The sequence below is a fragment of the Cebus imitator genome, unplaced genomic scaffold, assembly GCF_001604975.1.
Source record: "Cebus imitator isolate Cc_AM_T3 unplaced genomic scaffold, Cebus_imitator-1.0 Scaffold89, whole genome shotgun sequence".
Classification (NCBI taxonomy): Eukaryota; Metazoa; Chordata; class Mammalia; order Primates; family Cebidae; genus Cebus; species Cebus imitator.
This window is the reverse complement of record NW_016107404.1, coordinates 3,555,097-3,568,450: the sequence shown is the minus strand read 5'-3', so window position 1 is coordinate 3,568,450 and position 13,354 is coordinate 3,555,097. Positions and strand designations below refer to the sequence as shown.

The following is a 13,354-nucleotide window of genomic DNA, read 5'->3' as shown; positions in this document are numbered from 1 at the left end:
AAATTGCTTAAATTGAGGTCCACATTAGTTATTTAAAAACACTTAGCTGGAGAAATAGCATATTTAAAGCAGATATATTAACTATTCAGGCCACCTGATATACATATTACATATAAATATATGTATAAACAAATAAATTTGACTCTAATCCTAATTTCAACTAAAATTTATGAAAAAGTAGAGAGTAAATTGTTACTTTATTTTCTAAAGACTGCATAGAAATAAAGTGCTCTGTGAAGTTTCTTAGAAAAAGAGTTATTTTGTATAAAATTTTAGGATGGTGTAATTTAATCATCATACTTACAAATATCTAGCTGACAAAAGCCATGTACTAGTCATAATTTCACATGTTCTTCTTTTAAAATGCTAGTAGAAATAATTTTTTCCAAATACTTCTTTAATCTTTGGTTTTACAGGGACATTTTCAGGTTTAATCTACAGTTTTCACATTGAACAACCCAATAAAAGGAAATTTGTAACCAGCTCAATTCTTAAGATGTAAAGACTTATCCAAAGTACCAAGAGTTTTACACTGTAAGTGAGAAGGATTTCTAAAGTTTGAACTTAACGTCGAAATAACACACTGTTCACTCCTAGTAACTTACTGCTGTTCAAGCAGTATCTTTTTACAAATGCAGGGGCAGGCAGGGGCCATGGAAAAAGTCAAGTTGAGCAAGAGGACAACAATAGTGCTGAAACTGTAAGGTTGTGAAAGGAAATAGCCTTGGCAAGTCTGGAGAGGATGGAAAGAGGTTCTAGCATGAGGTCAATGGGTTACACTTGATTGAATGTTTACAGCGGGATCAGAGGGGCACATGGAGACTTGACATAAGAAAAAGTGCACTAAAATAGAAACACATTATTTGTAAAAACAATTTAACAAAAATGGAAGAGGAAATAATATGCATGTAAGAGATTCTGAGTCAGAAAGGAATGCAGTACAGTACATAAACAAAGCCAAGTTCAGGGCAGGGTGAGAAGCCATCAACGATTAATGTGATGTTTTTATTTTTCTCATTTATGTTTCTCGTGATTCAAACCCCCTTCAAAAAATCAGATATACTCTTATCACAAAGCCTGTGGTCTTGGCTCTTCCTGAGAATACTTCTCAGTTTCCAGTGCTTTATTGGTCTTTACAGGATTATGACCTGCTAACACTTCTCCCAGATGCCTGCACATCTAGTTACCAGGTCCCAAGGCTTGAAGATGCCAAGGTCCCCAAAATGTAACCCTTGTGGCAGCCTACCTTTGGCAGCTACAGTTTTCTAGCTCACATTTTTAGAAAGTTAAAAAGCTCGAAGTTTCCATAATAATCTCATTACGCACGAAACACCCAAGGTAATCGACTTCTCTTTCTTAGCAGGAAAATCAGTACACAGAATGGTGATTCTTGTTACCAAGTGGCAGTCCATTATAGCAGTTAGGCTACTGGATTCAAATCCTGCCTCTTTGGCTTTTACTACCATAGGACCTGGGAAAGCTATTAAACCTCTCTCAGCCCATTTCCTCATCCGTGAGATGACGATTAAAACAAATATTGCTTCATAGAATTATTAAAAGAACTAAGTAAGTAGATATAGGTAAATTGCTTACCACAATGCCAGTTTTTAAATTAGAATGATGTTATTCATCAGTGTTGGGAATCTAATAGTCCAACAAATCTTCCTTAAAGGCTATAGTTACTTTGAAGAAAACATTTTGCATTTGAAAATTTAAGATTCTCTTCAGAATTTTTATTCCCTGAATCAGTCCACTAGAGTTGCACAAATCACCCCTTCCTTCAACAAGAAGGGAACCAGAAAGAATAAACAATGTTAGCTGTGGGGAAGGGATTATATCAGTGGCTTCCTTTCTCCCCCATACTGGCAGTAAATACAGTCCACGTCTTTGCTGCATTTCAGAAGGCTGTGTGAAAATACTTCCTTTTAATTAACTAAGGAAAGGGGAAAATTCTGATAAGTTTGTTTGGGAATTTTAGATATCACAATGAGGTTTGGAAAATAAGGAGCAAAAGAGCATCAAGAGTTTCCATCTCTTACTTGCTTTTTAATTTTCTCCATTAAATAATGTACTGTTGGTTCAAATCTTTTTTCTTAATTTTCTGAGATTATTTAGCAGAGAAGCATCAGAAAAACCCCAGCCTTTGAGAATGCAATATATTTCTCTGAAATGTTTAAACACAACTCACCGTATGGTAAAGAGTTTAACGGTACCCTTCAAAAATGTATTGATCATGGTAGCAAATAGCAATACTTTGCCACAGATTCTATGGCTAATTGTTTTGTTCATACTAAATTTGAAAGCAAAGTAAAGCTAGGCTATCATTCTTCAAGCGAAAGCAAAGACAAAATGAATTTCTGAAATAATTAGTTGAAGAGTTTCCATGTACCATTACAGATCACCTGAGTTGAGAAGCGTTGATACTACACAGACTGTCAGTTCCAGAGAAGAAACAAGAGCTGACAAGGGCTTTGGACAGTAGTCACTGAAACAAGGGAAGAGGGCTTTAATTAGCACAGTTTGCAGGTGAGGATCTGTGGCCTCAGATTGGAGGCAGAACTTTCTAAGAACAAATGGCTTAATTTGAGAAGTGTGAACACTATATGACTTCAGAGACCTCCAAATTTTCATTCCAGAATTCTAAACTGCTGTTTCATGAGAAAAGTAGAGCTAGAACTTACAAAGGATGAGGAAGTCAGAGGGCAGCCCCTGCTTTAGATTATTTGTGTCATAGGTAGTTTCTAGAAAGTAAATAGAAAATTCCAAACACTCTCAGCCGGTAAGTACTGTAAAGACAAATACTCTTTTCTGATTTTTAATTTTTTTCTCTAAATTATGATTTTAGTTCCACTTTTAGTGTCTTAAACTGTGGCTTTTTAAACCCACCGATTTGTTCACTCATAAAAGCAAGCAGGCAAATGAAAGGTATTCACTAGCTCTTTCAAGAGGCAATACCTGGATGTTTGGATCCCAAATGCAAACTTCTCTAATATTCACACTGAAAAAATGCCATTTAGAGTCTAAGTTAGCTTGAAAAAAGAGTTCAGACAAAGGGCACAGATGTCCACTTACCATTTTCTTGTTTCTCAGTAATTCTCCTCCTTTCTCAAGAAGAATAAAATGACAGATGGCAAAAATTATCTTACATGTTCCAGTAGAATTCCTGTTTACCAGATGAGGTCAGAGCAATTAGTACATCTGGAAAACAAACCGGGAGATGACATATTAGTTATGCAAGTATTTCTCTGGAAAGTAGGAACATAAGATATAAGAAAAGTCATACACGGGTGCTTCAGTTGTTCACAGCAACCTGAGCGCAGGTTGTAATCCACTTTGGCTTGGGTGTCTAGGTTGCCTTCCACTGGGGGAGAATGATCATAGATGTGGTAAATGGAATTAATACAATAAAGCCAATATAATAAACACTGATGTTTTATCTTCTGACAGCATATGAATGTGCAAGCATTAAGTTATAGGAGAAAAGGGGCTAATTTTAGATTTGTTCCTAGCCCTCTCCATGTGAATGGTGTCGCTGTGAGCCCAGCAATGAAGTTCACTGTGTTGTAGCAGACTGCGCAGTTCCTGAGTGTGTCAACCCAGTCTATGAACCAGAACAATGTTGTCCTGTCTGCAAAAATGGTAAGACCACACTGCATTAGCTTTCGAAGAGGGGTTAGCACAAAATACAAATATTTCACTACTGCACACCATTCAATGCAAGAGCCCTCTGAGATCTGCCTGTGGCTTTTCAATGTGGGCATGGCAGATATGTATTTTTATCCCGCCTTAAAGTGAAAATAAACCTGCAGTGGGTTTATTGTGCAACTTTCCATCTGGGGAATGTAAGCCCTTGTAAGCTGACTTTGTTGTGATCCCTATTATTTCCTGTTGATTTATAAGGAGGGTATTGGAAAGAACACAGTACCATCCTTTTGTAGTGACTGCATTCCTCTCTTTTGTAGAGCCAATGAAGCAGTTCACCCCAATTTGTGGTACATAAGCTAGGATACAGAATAGGATAAATGCCAGGTATTTTGTTTTGAACATAGATAAGATGTCAGGTTTAAAGTTAAATGTAAAAATCAAGAAATATAAAATAAAATTATCAATGCACTTCCATTGAAGTAATAAAGATCAAAAGCTTAGGGCTTTTATTCTAGGTTTTTATTACAGTGGAACTGTGCTCTCACAGTAATTGCTATAGAGGGGAACTTGTTTTATTTATAACATTACAGATTCATTTTTGTCCCTCATGGAACCGAGATGTTGAAACAACTACAATATCCTAATCACCCAAAATCAACATGATGCTGCAGAGAAGACAAAGCAATGCTATAAACCCAAGACAGTTACATCAACAAAGCCAATAGCACACTTTGCCTTGTGACCATGTGCTACTGAAAAGGGAAAAAAAATTCTTTACTAGGTCATACTCTACAAATGTTCTCTCTGTCATTAGTATCTGCTTGAAAAAGTAGTTCTAGTCCCTAAATAACATAAGCTCACTCACTCTCATGCTGAATTTCTGTGCCTTTTCTTGAGTTGGCAGTCGTCATCTTTACTAGTTAATTTTTGCTCCGAATTTGGGGCTCACTAACTAATCTTTTCCTTCATAGAAGGGTAATTAGTAAAAATAAGCATAAAAATATCTTTTATCTTTTATAAAAGATAAAAAATCTTTTTAAAAGATTTTTTAAGTAGCTCTGGTTGTTTCCGATAATAATTTTTGTGTTTTGATATCTTCCAAAGGACTTATTAAAAACCTTTGTGACATTTTCCAGACACAGGTTTTGCTATTTCTGATCATATAAATCCATTAACTTGAATATTAAGTTGCTCATCTGGCTTCTCTTTTTCTTCTTATCTCCTTTCTCCAATCTACCTGTCATAGTGACCATCTCTCTGACTTAGCAGAAAGAAATAACACTCCTAAAGTTCTAACTCATCTAATATAAATATATGCAAAGATATTAAAGACTTTAAATTTTTAAAGGGGCTGAAGAAACTGGAAAAGATACAAGAAAGAACAATAATAAGATTTAATGGTTGAAAAATAGGACCTATGAGGACAGATAGAAAGAGTTAGCATAATTTGTTCTAGAGAAGAGGAGGCTCGGGTGAGGCCAAACTGTCATAAAGTATATGAATGGTGAATCTAAAGTAGAAAAGAAAGTGTTATTTTTCATTTTCTCCAAGGATAAAAGGAAGAAAAACTCAACTACCTAATCAATCTTTAAAAAATTGGATTGACAAGTCTTAGACTGAAGACCGCTTTTTTTCTTTTTTCCCCTAGAAGCAACCGTCTAAACAAGTCCTTGAGGATCTTTCTTTCCCTAGGTGGCCCTGGTTAGCTTTGTCTCACTTTTAGCTTTGTGTCACAATTATGGTTATAGCTAAAATTTCTTGTCTAGACACATCCAGCATACTCATAGAATATGTAAAGCATATGTTTAAAATATAGCTTTATACATGCATCTATCATATCCTTCTAATGATCCTACAGTAAAGCCCATAATATACCCAGAGTTAATGTCTATGTCATATGTTAAATCAGCCGCTACAAACTAGTCACACTTAATTTGATGTCACCGAAGATTGTCCTATTTCTATCATGTCAGAGTAGAAATTTTGCTCCAAATGAAATCCTCTTTGTACAAAAATGTATAATGAATAGACTTTATGTAACCACTAGTATTTCTGATTAACAGATGCTAAGTACACGAAGTGTATTAGTTAAGTTTTCTGATTTTTTTAAATTATGAAGCACTATGAAATGGCCACTTTTGTTCCCTCTTGGTACTTCCAAACCAATTTTCTTTTCTTAAATAAGGGAAATAAATCTGAATTTAAATTAGTGGAAGGACTGATTATAACATTATGATATCTTTTTATTTTTATTAAATGCCACTAATTAGTCACATGTGCCCTAAAACTAAAGTATAATCATTGACAAAGAAGAGTATATCAAGAACCACTGAAAACTCCTATGACCACCAGTGGTACCAATAATTTTATTGAGAAGACAGGCTGAGTCCCAGGTTTTGCTAGCTCTCATTCTAAGCCTAGCCCAGAAAACAGAAACAGATGAATGATATAGAGAAGACATGGAGGAAAAATAAATGTTAATTATGACAGTATAACAGGAATAACTTAAATTTCCAATACATGATTTAAGTCTCTCATTATATATGAGAATACAAAAATGTCCATTATAGTATAAATTATTTTAACTATAGCTGCTATGTTCATAGATTTTTTTAAAAAAAAAAGCAACGATAAGCTAAAAATATCTCCTATAGATTCAAGGTACAGGCAATACATTTTAACTTATAAACAGTCATAACATTTTCTACAATCTTTATAAATGATAATTTGGCAGGCAAGTAATTTTCAGTTTGCATAAATTCTGATTATCTAGGCTGTCAAATACTTTTTTTCATATTAAAATTGATTTTTCTGCCTTTCTGAATTACAACTTGCCAAAAGCACGAAGTATTAAAGTTATAAAACTTTTAAAATATGATATAAACTTTATATTAAAGATATAAGCTTTTTAATGTGATAGAATCTATCACACCTAAGCTTAAAACTCAATATTCAGCTAATATAAAAATCTTTATATTAGATATTAAGATATTTAGATATCTAAATATCTAAATGTTTTGATATTAAGAGCAAACAAAGAAGCAAAACAATATGTACATAGGTTTTCCATAAAACAGTAGTTTACCAACAAAAATATAACAATTATCTTTAGAAATATATATTTGAATATTATAAAGTGCAGGGTAATCTCCCTAAAGAAGGGTAGCATGTCTTTATTCTTGATAATGTAGTTTGAAGAATAAATTTAAGATCATATATTTCTAGAAATTTTATCTAATTGTGTAAAGAAGAGAGTTTTAAATTTCCTTGTCTCCATGAATATTTTAAACAAGATTTTCAATGGTTATCAATGACTATACCCAAACTACAAAATATACAGTAATCTATTCATATTACACGTAGTTCAGCACCAAAGAGTCTGTGAGTTTAGCCTGAATAAAATAAAAAAGCTAAGGAAAGATACAAATGACTAGACAGAGTCTATGTAACACACATCATAGGAGGAAAAAGATGAGAGTAATTTTTTATTTGGTGAGAACTGGGGGGATTGACATAGGAATTTATTGTTTCTAAAAATATTATTAAGCATTTGTTTCTCTTTCCTTTACACAGCTTCAAGAACTAGCAATACAAATGCCTTCTTGAAAAATATGACATTTTCAGACTGTTTTTCTTTCCCTAAGATTGTGTTACTTTGACCTATCCTTCAGTCCTAGGCCTTTCCATGTGAATTAATGAGCACTCTTTATGGATTTTTGTTTTTATGGTATGAAAAAAATAATTTAGCACGGCATCTGTTTAAAGAAAACATTCTGGTTTGGAATGTTACAGAAATATTTCAAACATTTGGAAACTAACCTTAAATTTGACTAGTAATGGGACTATATATATATATTATGTATACAGCTAAGAATGCTTATCATTTATTTTTGTATGTGAATTAATATTAATTTCAACCTCTTGCTCTGCAGCCACTCATTCCATTCTTTAGTTGTTTATACATGCTGATATTTTTGTCCCAAGTCATTAAGAATCTGTATTTATAGAATGCTGAACATCTGGATTAAAAAATAAAATATGTAGTCAGTTATCAAAATATTTGATCATTGGAGCATCCAAATGACAGACTGTATATTTTACATTTCATTAGCTGGTATGTCAGTGAGTTCTGTGTTTTCACATATATAGATAGAGTCAGTAATTATTCAAAGCTCAGAAGGAAATATTACCCCATGAAAAAATTGGAAAGACAGAATGCTCCCAGAAAATCCTATACACATATCAAGTTTCATTTCTTTTCAACTAAATTAAAGTTGTCACAAGCCCTTTTCAAATATTTAATTCTATATTCCTCACTCTCTTCTAGTTTAGTAGTCATACAAATAGGCAGAAGATAAACTAGGCAAAAGGTTGAATATTAATAGAAAAGAAGAGGACAGCAAAGTGGATGAGCCATGCAGAAATAAGAAAGAGAAGGGACTTCATAGGCATCCAATATCTTCTAAAGGTCCTTGGGAGAACATATTTGCCAACTACAATTGTTAATATCTCTAATACACAAAGAGCTCCTTAAAATAAATTAGAAAAGCTAGGCGCAGTGTCTCACGCCTCTAATCTCAGCACTTTATGAGGCTGAGGTGTGCGGATCACAAGGTCAGGAGATCAAGACCATCCTGGCTAACACGGTGAAACCCTCTCTCTCCTAAGAATACAAAAAATTAGCAGGTTTGGTGGTGCATGCCTGTAATCCCAGCTACTCGGGAGACTGAGGTAGGAGAATCACTTGAACCCAAGAGGCAAAGGTTGCAATGAGCCGAGATCGTGCCACTGCACTCCAGCCTGGGCGACAGAGAGAGACTTGGTCTTAAAAAATAAAGTAAGAGAAAGAAAAACAATTCTACAGGGAAGGAAATGGGCAAAGAGCATATAAAGAAAATTTATATAAAAAATGAAAAGTCTAATAAACATATTAAAAATATATAATAATCCTCAAAAGGATAAGGAGATAGAAATTAAAACAATGAGATGTCAATTTTTTATTGATGATAATGTGAGATTGATGGTTCCTCATATCCACAAAGGTATTGAGTTGAGAAAGAGAAAATGTTATAAACTTTTAAGAAGACACTTTCTTTCAAAATGTTTTTATCACTGAAAGTCAGCAGTTTCACCTTTTGTACTTTGTCCCACATTCACGTACAAAATTTTCACTGCATTTTAGGATTGAAAAGTTGGGAGAAAACCTAGTAATTCTTCACTGGGGTAATTATATATCAGCCTTTAAAAAGACTACTGATATTTTTACTGCCATGTAAAATAAGCAAAAACTGTATAGAAGATTATATGTCATTTTGTATTTAATATAATGATACTATATATCTAATATGTATATTTTGTGTGATGTATTTTAAAATGAATATGTATTTTATAATATAAGATTTTTATTTTAAAACACACAGCATTTTAAATAGACGTTGAATTTGTATGTGTATAGGAAAAAACTTAAGTGGCTACACAACAGAATGTTAACAATGATTCAATTATTACTTTTAGGCAGAAGTGAGAAGATAGAGAAAAGAGCTAAAGTCTTCAAAACATTAAATATTTACAAATAAATATAACAATAAAAACAACAGATAGATATGTGAACAGGTAGTTCACATACAAAATACAGTGATTCAAAAAATATCAAAATTATCTCACTAAAAACTCTATTGATAAACTTCTGAAAGAATATATACAATACACACTTTTTTTTTTTTTTTTTTTAAGATGGAGTCTTTTGCCGCCCAGGCTGGAGCGGAGTGGTACAAGCTCGGCTCACTGCAACCTCTGCCTCCTGAGTTCAAGCGATTCTCCTACCTCAGCCTCCTGAGTAGCTGGGATTACAGGCACCTGCCACCATGCCCGGCTTAATTTTGTACTTTTAGTAGAGACGGGGTTTTGCCACGTTGGCCAGGCTGGTCTCAAACTCCTGACGCCAGGTGATCCACCTGCCTTGCCCTCCCGAAGTGCTGGGATTACAGGTGTGAGCCACTGCGCCTGGCCTACACACCAAATTTTTTACAGTAATCCAGTGATCAGAAGAGGAAGTAAGAAGTGGAAGTAAAAATCTAGAAGCAGGGAACTTTGACGCTTTATTTCACAGGCTTCTTTATTAAATAATTAGTATGTCTATTATATTTTCATAACTTAAAATATTTTATCCAACATTTGAAGAAAACATAACCCTAACTTTATTGAAATTTTTCTAGAGAAAAGGCAATAAAAAAAGCTTTCTTTGTTTTAAATGGTATATAATATTGATATGAACCAAAGATTGCAAACTAAAAAATGAAGCTAAAAAGCAACCTTACTTATGTTATTAATGGGGAAGTCTTAAATAAAATGCCATTACAAAATTCTCGATCTAAAACCCCTGAGTTCTAGAATTTACATAGGAAATGCATTTCATATATTGTACAACTTATCACTAGTGGTCTAGGGACACATTCGTCATTAAATTACATGAACATTTCTGCAACAAAAGATATAATAATGATACGAAGGAGACTAAATAAATATAATGAAGAGTCTAATATTATCTCAGGTCAAGTTTTAAACTCACCTGAGTTTTTGTATCAAAGTCACAAAAAGGCCGGGCATGGTGGCTCTTGCCTGTAATTCCAGCACTTTGGGAAGCTGTAGCGGACAGATCATGAGGTCAGGAATTCAAGACCAGCCTGGCCAACACGGCGAAACCTCGTCTTTATTAAAAATACACAAAAAATTTTTTAATTAAAAATAGCTGCGTGTGGTGCACACCTGTAATACCAGCTACTCAGAAGGCTGAGGCAGGAGAATTGCTTGAACTCAGGAGGTGGAGGTTGCAATGAGCCAAAATCGTACCACTGCATTCCAGCGTGGGCAACAGAGCAAGACTCCATCTCAGAAAAAAAAAAAAAAGAAAAATTAAAGTCATGAAAAACCTGGATTTTCAAAGACTGTGGGAAAGGAATTATATATTTTGGTAGCAAACAGACACCAGCAGGAGATTAAAGTAATTACACAACCCAACCAAGTGGACCTTAGTAGGGGTCTGCAAAGACAGCTCAGTATTAGGAACCCTATTAGTATAATTTGTCTTATTAGTAAAGTGAGAAGTGCGAGCATGTTACCGTTTCTATAAAATGATATTATAAAGTGATAAATATTCTTGATAAATTTTCCAATTTTGTCCACTGAAGTGGACAATTTTTACATGATAAAAAATGTATCTACCTCATCCTAAAAGGCCAGAATTATGCTTAATAGGTAAACACTAAAGACATTCCTGATAAAGTCAGGTTATAGACAAGGATGTCTAATATTATCTTACATTTCAGACAGATAGATAGATGAATACATACATACTAGCTAATATAATTAGAAAAGAGAATTTAGAGGAGGAAAATTGGAAAGAAGGAAGTAAAAATGTCACTGTTTGCTGATGATATGTGATTGTATTCTTGAAAGCCCCAAGAAAATCAACAAAAACTACTTTAAACAAAAGAATTTAGTAAGGTAACAGGGTACAAAACGAATGTCCAGATGTCAAAACATATATTTTATAAATATATGTATATACACAAATACATATACAAAATATCATATACATGTATTAAAAAATTTTTTGTAACTAGTAAATGATGTGGAGATATCCAAAAAATATAATAGAAAGTTTAACAGGCCTAACTATGTATGAAAATTTGGTATGTGATAAATTTGTACTTCAATAGGGGAAAGCAGGTTTGCAGAACAAATTTGGCCGGGAAACTGGATAGTTATCAAAAAATTTTTAATACCTACTTCATCCCATAATTCTTATATAGAAAGAGCTCTTAGAAATTGATTGCTTTTAAAAGATCAATGACTATTATTTAAATGGTCCAAAAACTTCAAAAGACGTTCCAGAGGAAATGAAATAAACACTAATTTTCGGGGGACATATATTTTACAAAAGCCACAAAGTTTACTAAGTCCTATTAAAAATGATAAGGTAACAAGCCAGGTTTCTGAATGTAAAAACTCAAATTTATTAGATTATCTAACAATCAATTAAATGGAAATTCTATACAATTTTTGTAACTTTTTAAATAAGTTAACAAAATAAACATTTCTTGTGAAAAATTTAAATACATGAAAAAATGCATTTGGTGCATTGGAAAATTCAACCTACCAGGTGTACTGATATATAAAGATGTGATTTAACCAGTGTGCTATTGGAACAGAAATAAACAGAAGTGACTAGAAAGTAAAAAAGGAACCCATGTGTGTATTACAATTTAGTATACAATTAAGGCGACATCAAAATATCTGATGAAAGAATGTATTGTTCTAGAAAAGTTCATTTTTAAAAAAAAATGAAATTAAATTTCTACCTTACCTATTATATACAAAGATAAAAATGAATTTAAGTTGGATTAAAATTCTAAATCTAAAAAATAAAATCATAAAGGAATGTTGAAAACAGTGTAAATATTAACTTGTTCTGAGAATAGGGAAGCTCTTCCTAAACATAAAAGCAAATAGAGTTTCTAAAAGAAAAAATGTGTAAGTTAAGTAACATATAATTTTATCTTTACATTTGCTCATATATTAAAAGAAGATTGCTAACATGCTGAGTAGTTAGGTTAAGAAAAATAAATAAATAAATATAAATAAGATAGCATCTAATTTTGGAAAGGTAAAATATAACAAGCATTCTCATATACTACTGGTAAGAGTGTAAATGATATATCCTCTCTGAAGAGCAGCAAAAATGTATGCAACTGTAATCCAGCAATGACACTTCTAAAAATTGATAAAAAATGAGATAAAGATTTTAAATAGTGTATATGGATATAGTTGTTATAAAGTTGTTTGATAATAGCAACAACTTGGAAACAGTGAATCCTAAATATTTAAGAATAAAGTGACTGTTTAAAGAAACCATAGTATGTCTACACGATCTATTGAGAAAGCATTTCAAGCAAAATTATAGGAAAAAAATAACATTTCCCTCACAAATGTGTTTACAATATAATATTAAACTATACCAACGAGCCAAAAACTATATATATAAATATGGGTCATATACACATAGATCCTATTTTTAAGAAAAAGACTAGAAGGAAGTACTTCATAATATAATACTGCTTAACTCTATACGGTATGGTAACTCTACACACTAATAATTTTTATTTTCTTCCTTTGACAAGCCTGTATTTTCTAAATATTGTGCAACAAGTACATATTATCCTTGTGATTTAAAACTCCTATTAAAAGAGAAAATAGAATTTATAACCAAGATAATGTAATTACTTTATTAAAAAATAGCATGTTCCTTATTAGAAATTATACTATGACTTCTTGTTAAAATTTACTCTATAAACTGATCAACCAACTAATAATTTCTAACACTTGACTTTTCAACACCTTTATGAGATTCTTTTTAAAGCATTTAGAAAGCCTTATTGACCATTTTATGCACCTATTAGGGAAATTGCTAAAATATTCACTTAAGTATATCATTTACATTTTTATGAAACTATTTGAAAAACCAGCCTTTAAAGTTGAGAATTGGGTGCAATTTGTTCATTTTAATTTAATATGTTCCCACTTCTTTATAGGTAGACAATCAGTGATAAGCATAACAGATATGAAACAAGCACACAGAACATGAAACATTTTCTGGCAGCTGTACACATACATTGAATGCACAGCCCCTGAAGCAGTTCATGATGAAAGC

General features: G+C 32.6%; 1 protein-coding gene across 3 annotated transcripts in view; it reads left to right on the top strand.

Annotated features, from left to right (window-relative positions):
- The window catches only part of VWC2L (von Willebrand factor C domain containing 2 like), a 172,453-nt gene that overhangs the window by 22,716 nt on the left and 136,383 nt on the right, over positions 1 to 13,354 (top strand). For 2 of the 3 annotated variants that reach the window (XR_005201316.1, XM_017534989.2), the window contains exon 3: positions 3,510 to 3,639. The exons of the other annotated variant lie outside the window; for it this stretch is intronic. Coding sequence is in view for 1 of the 2 variants with exons in the window: in XM_017534989.2 (XP_017390478.1) it covers positions 3,510 to 3,639 (130 nt within the window). In the remaining variant the exon portion in view is untranslated. The remainder of the gene's footprint in view (positions 1 to 3,509; positions 3,640 to 13,354) is intronic. 3 annotated transcript variants of the gene reach the window in all.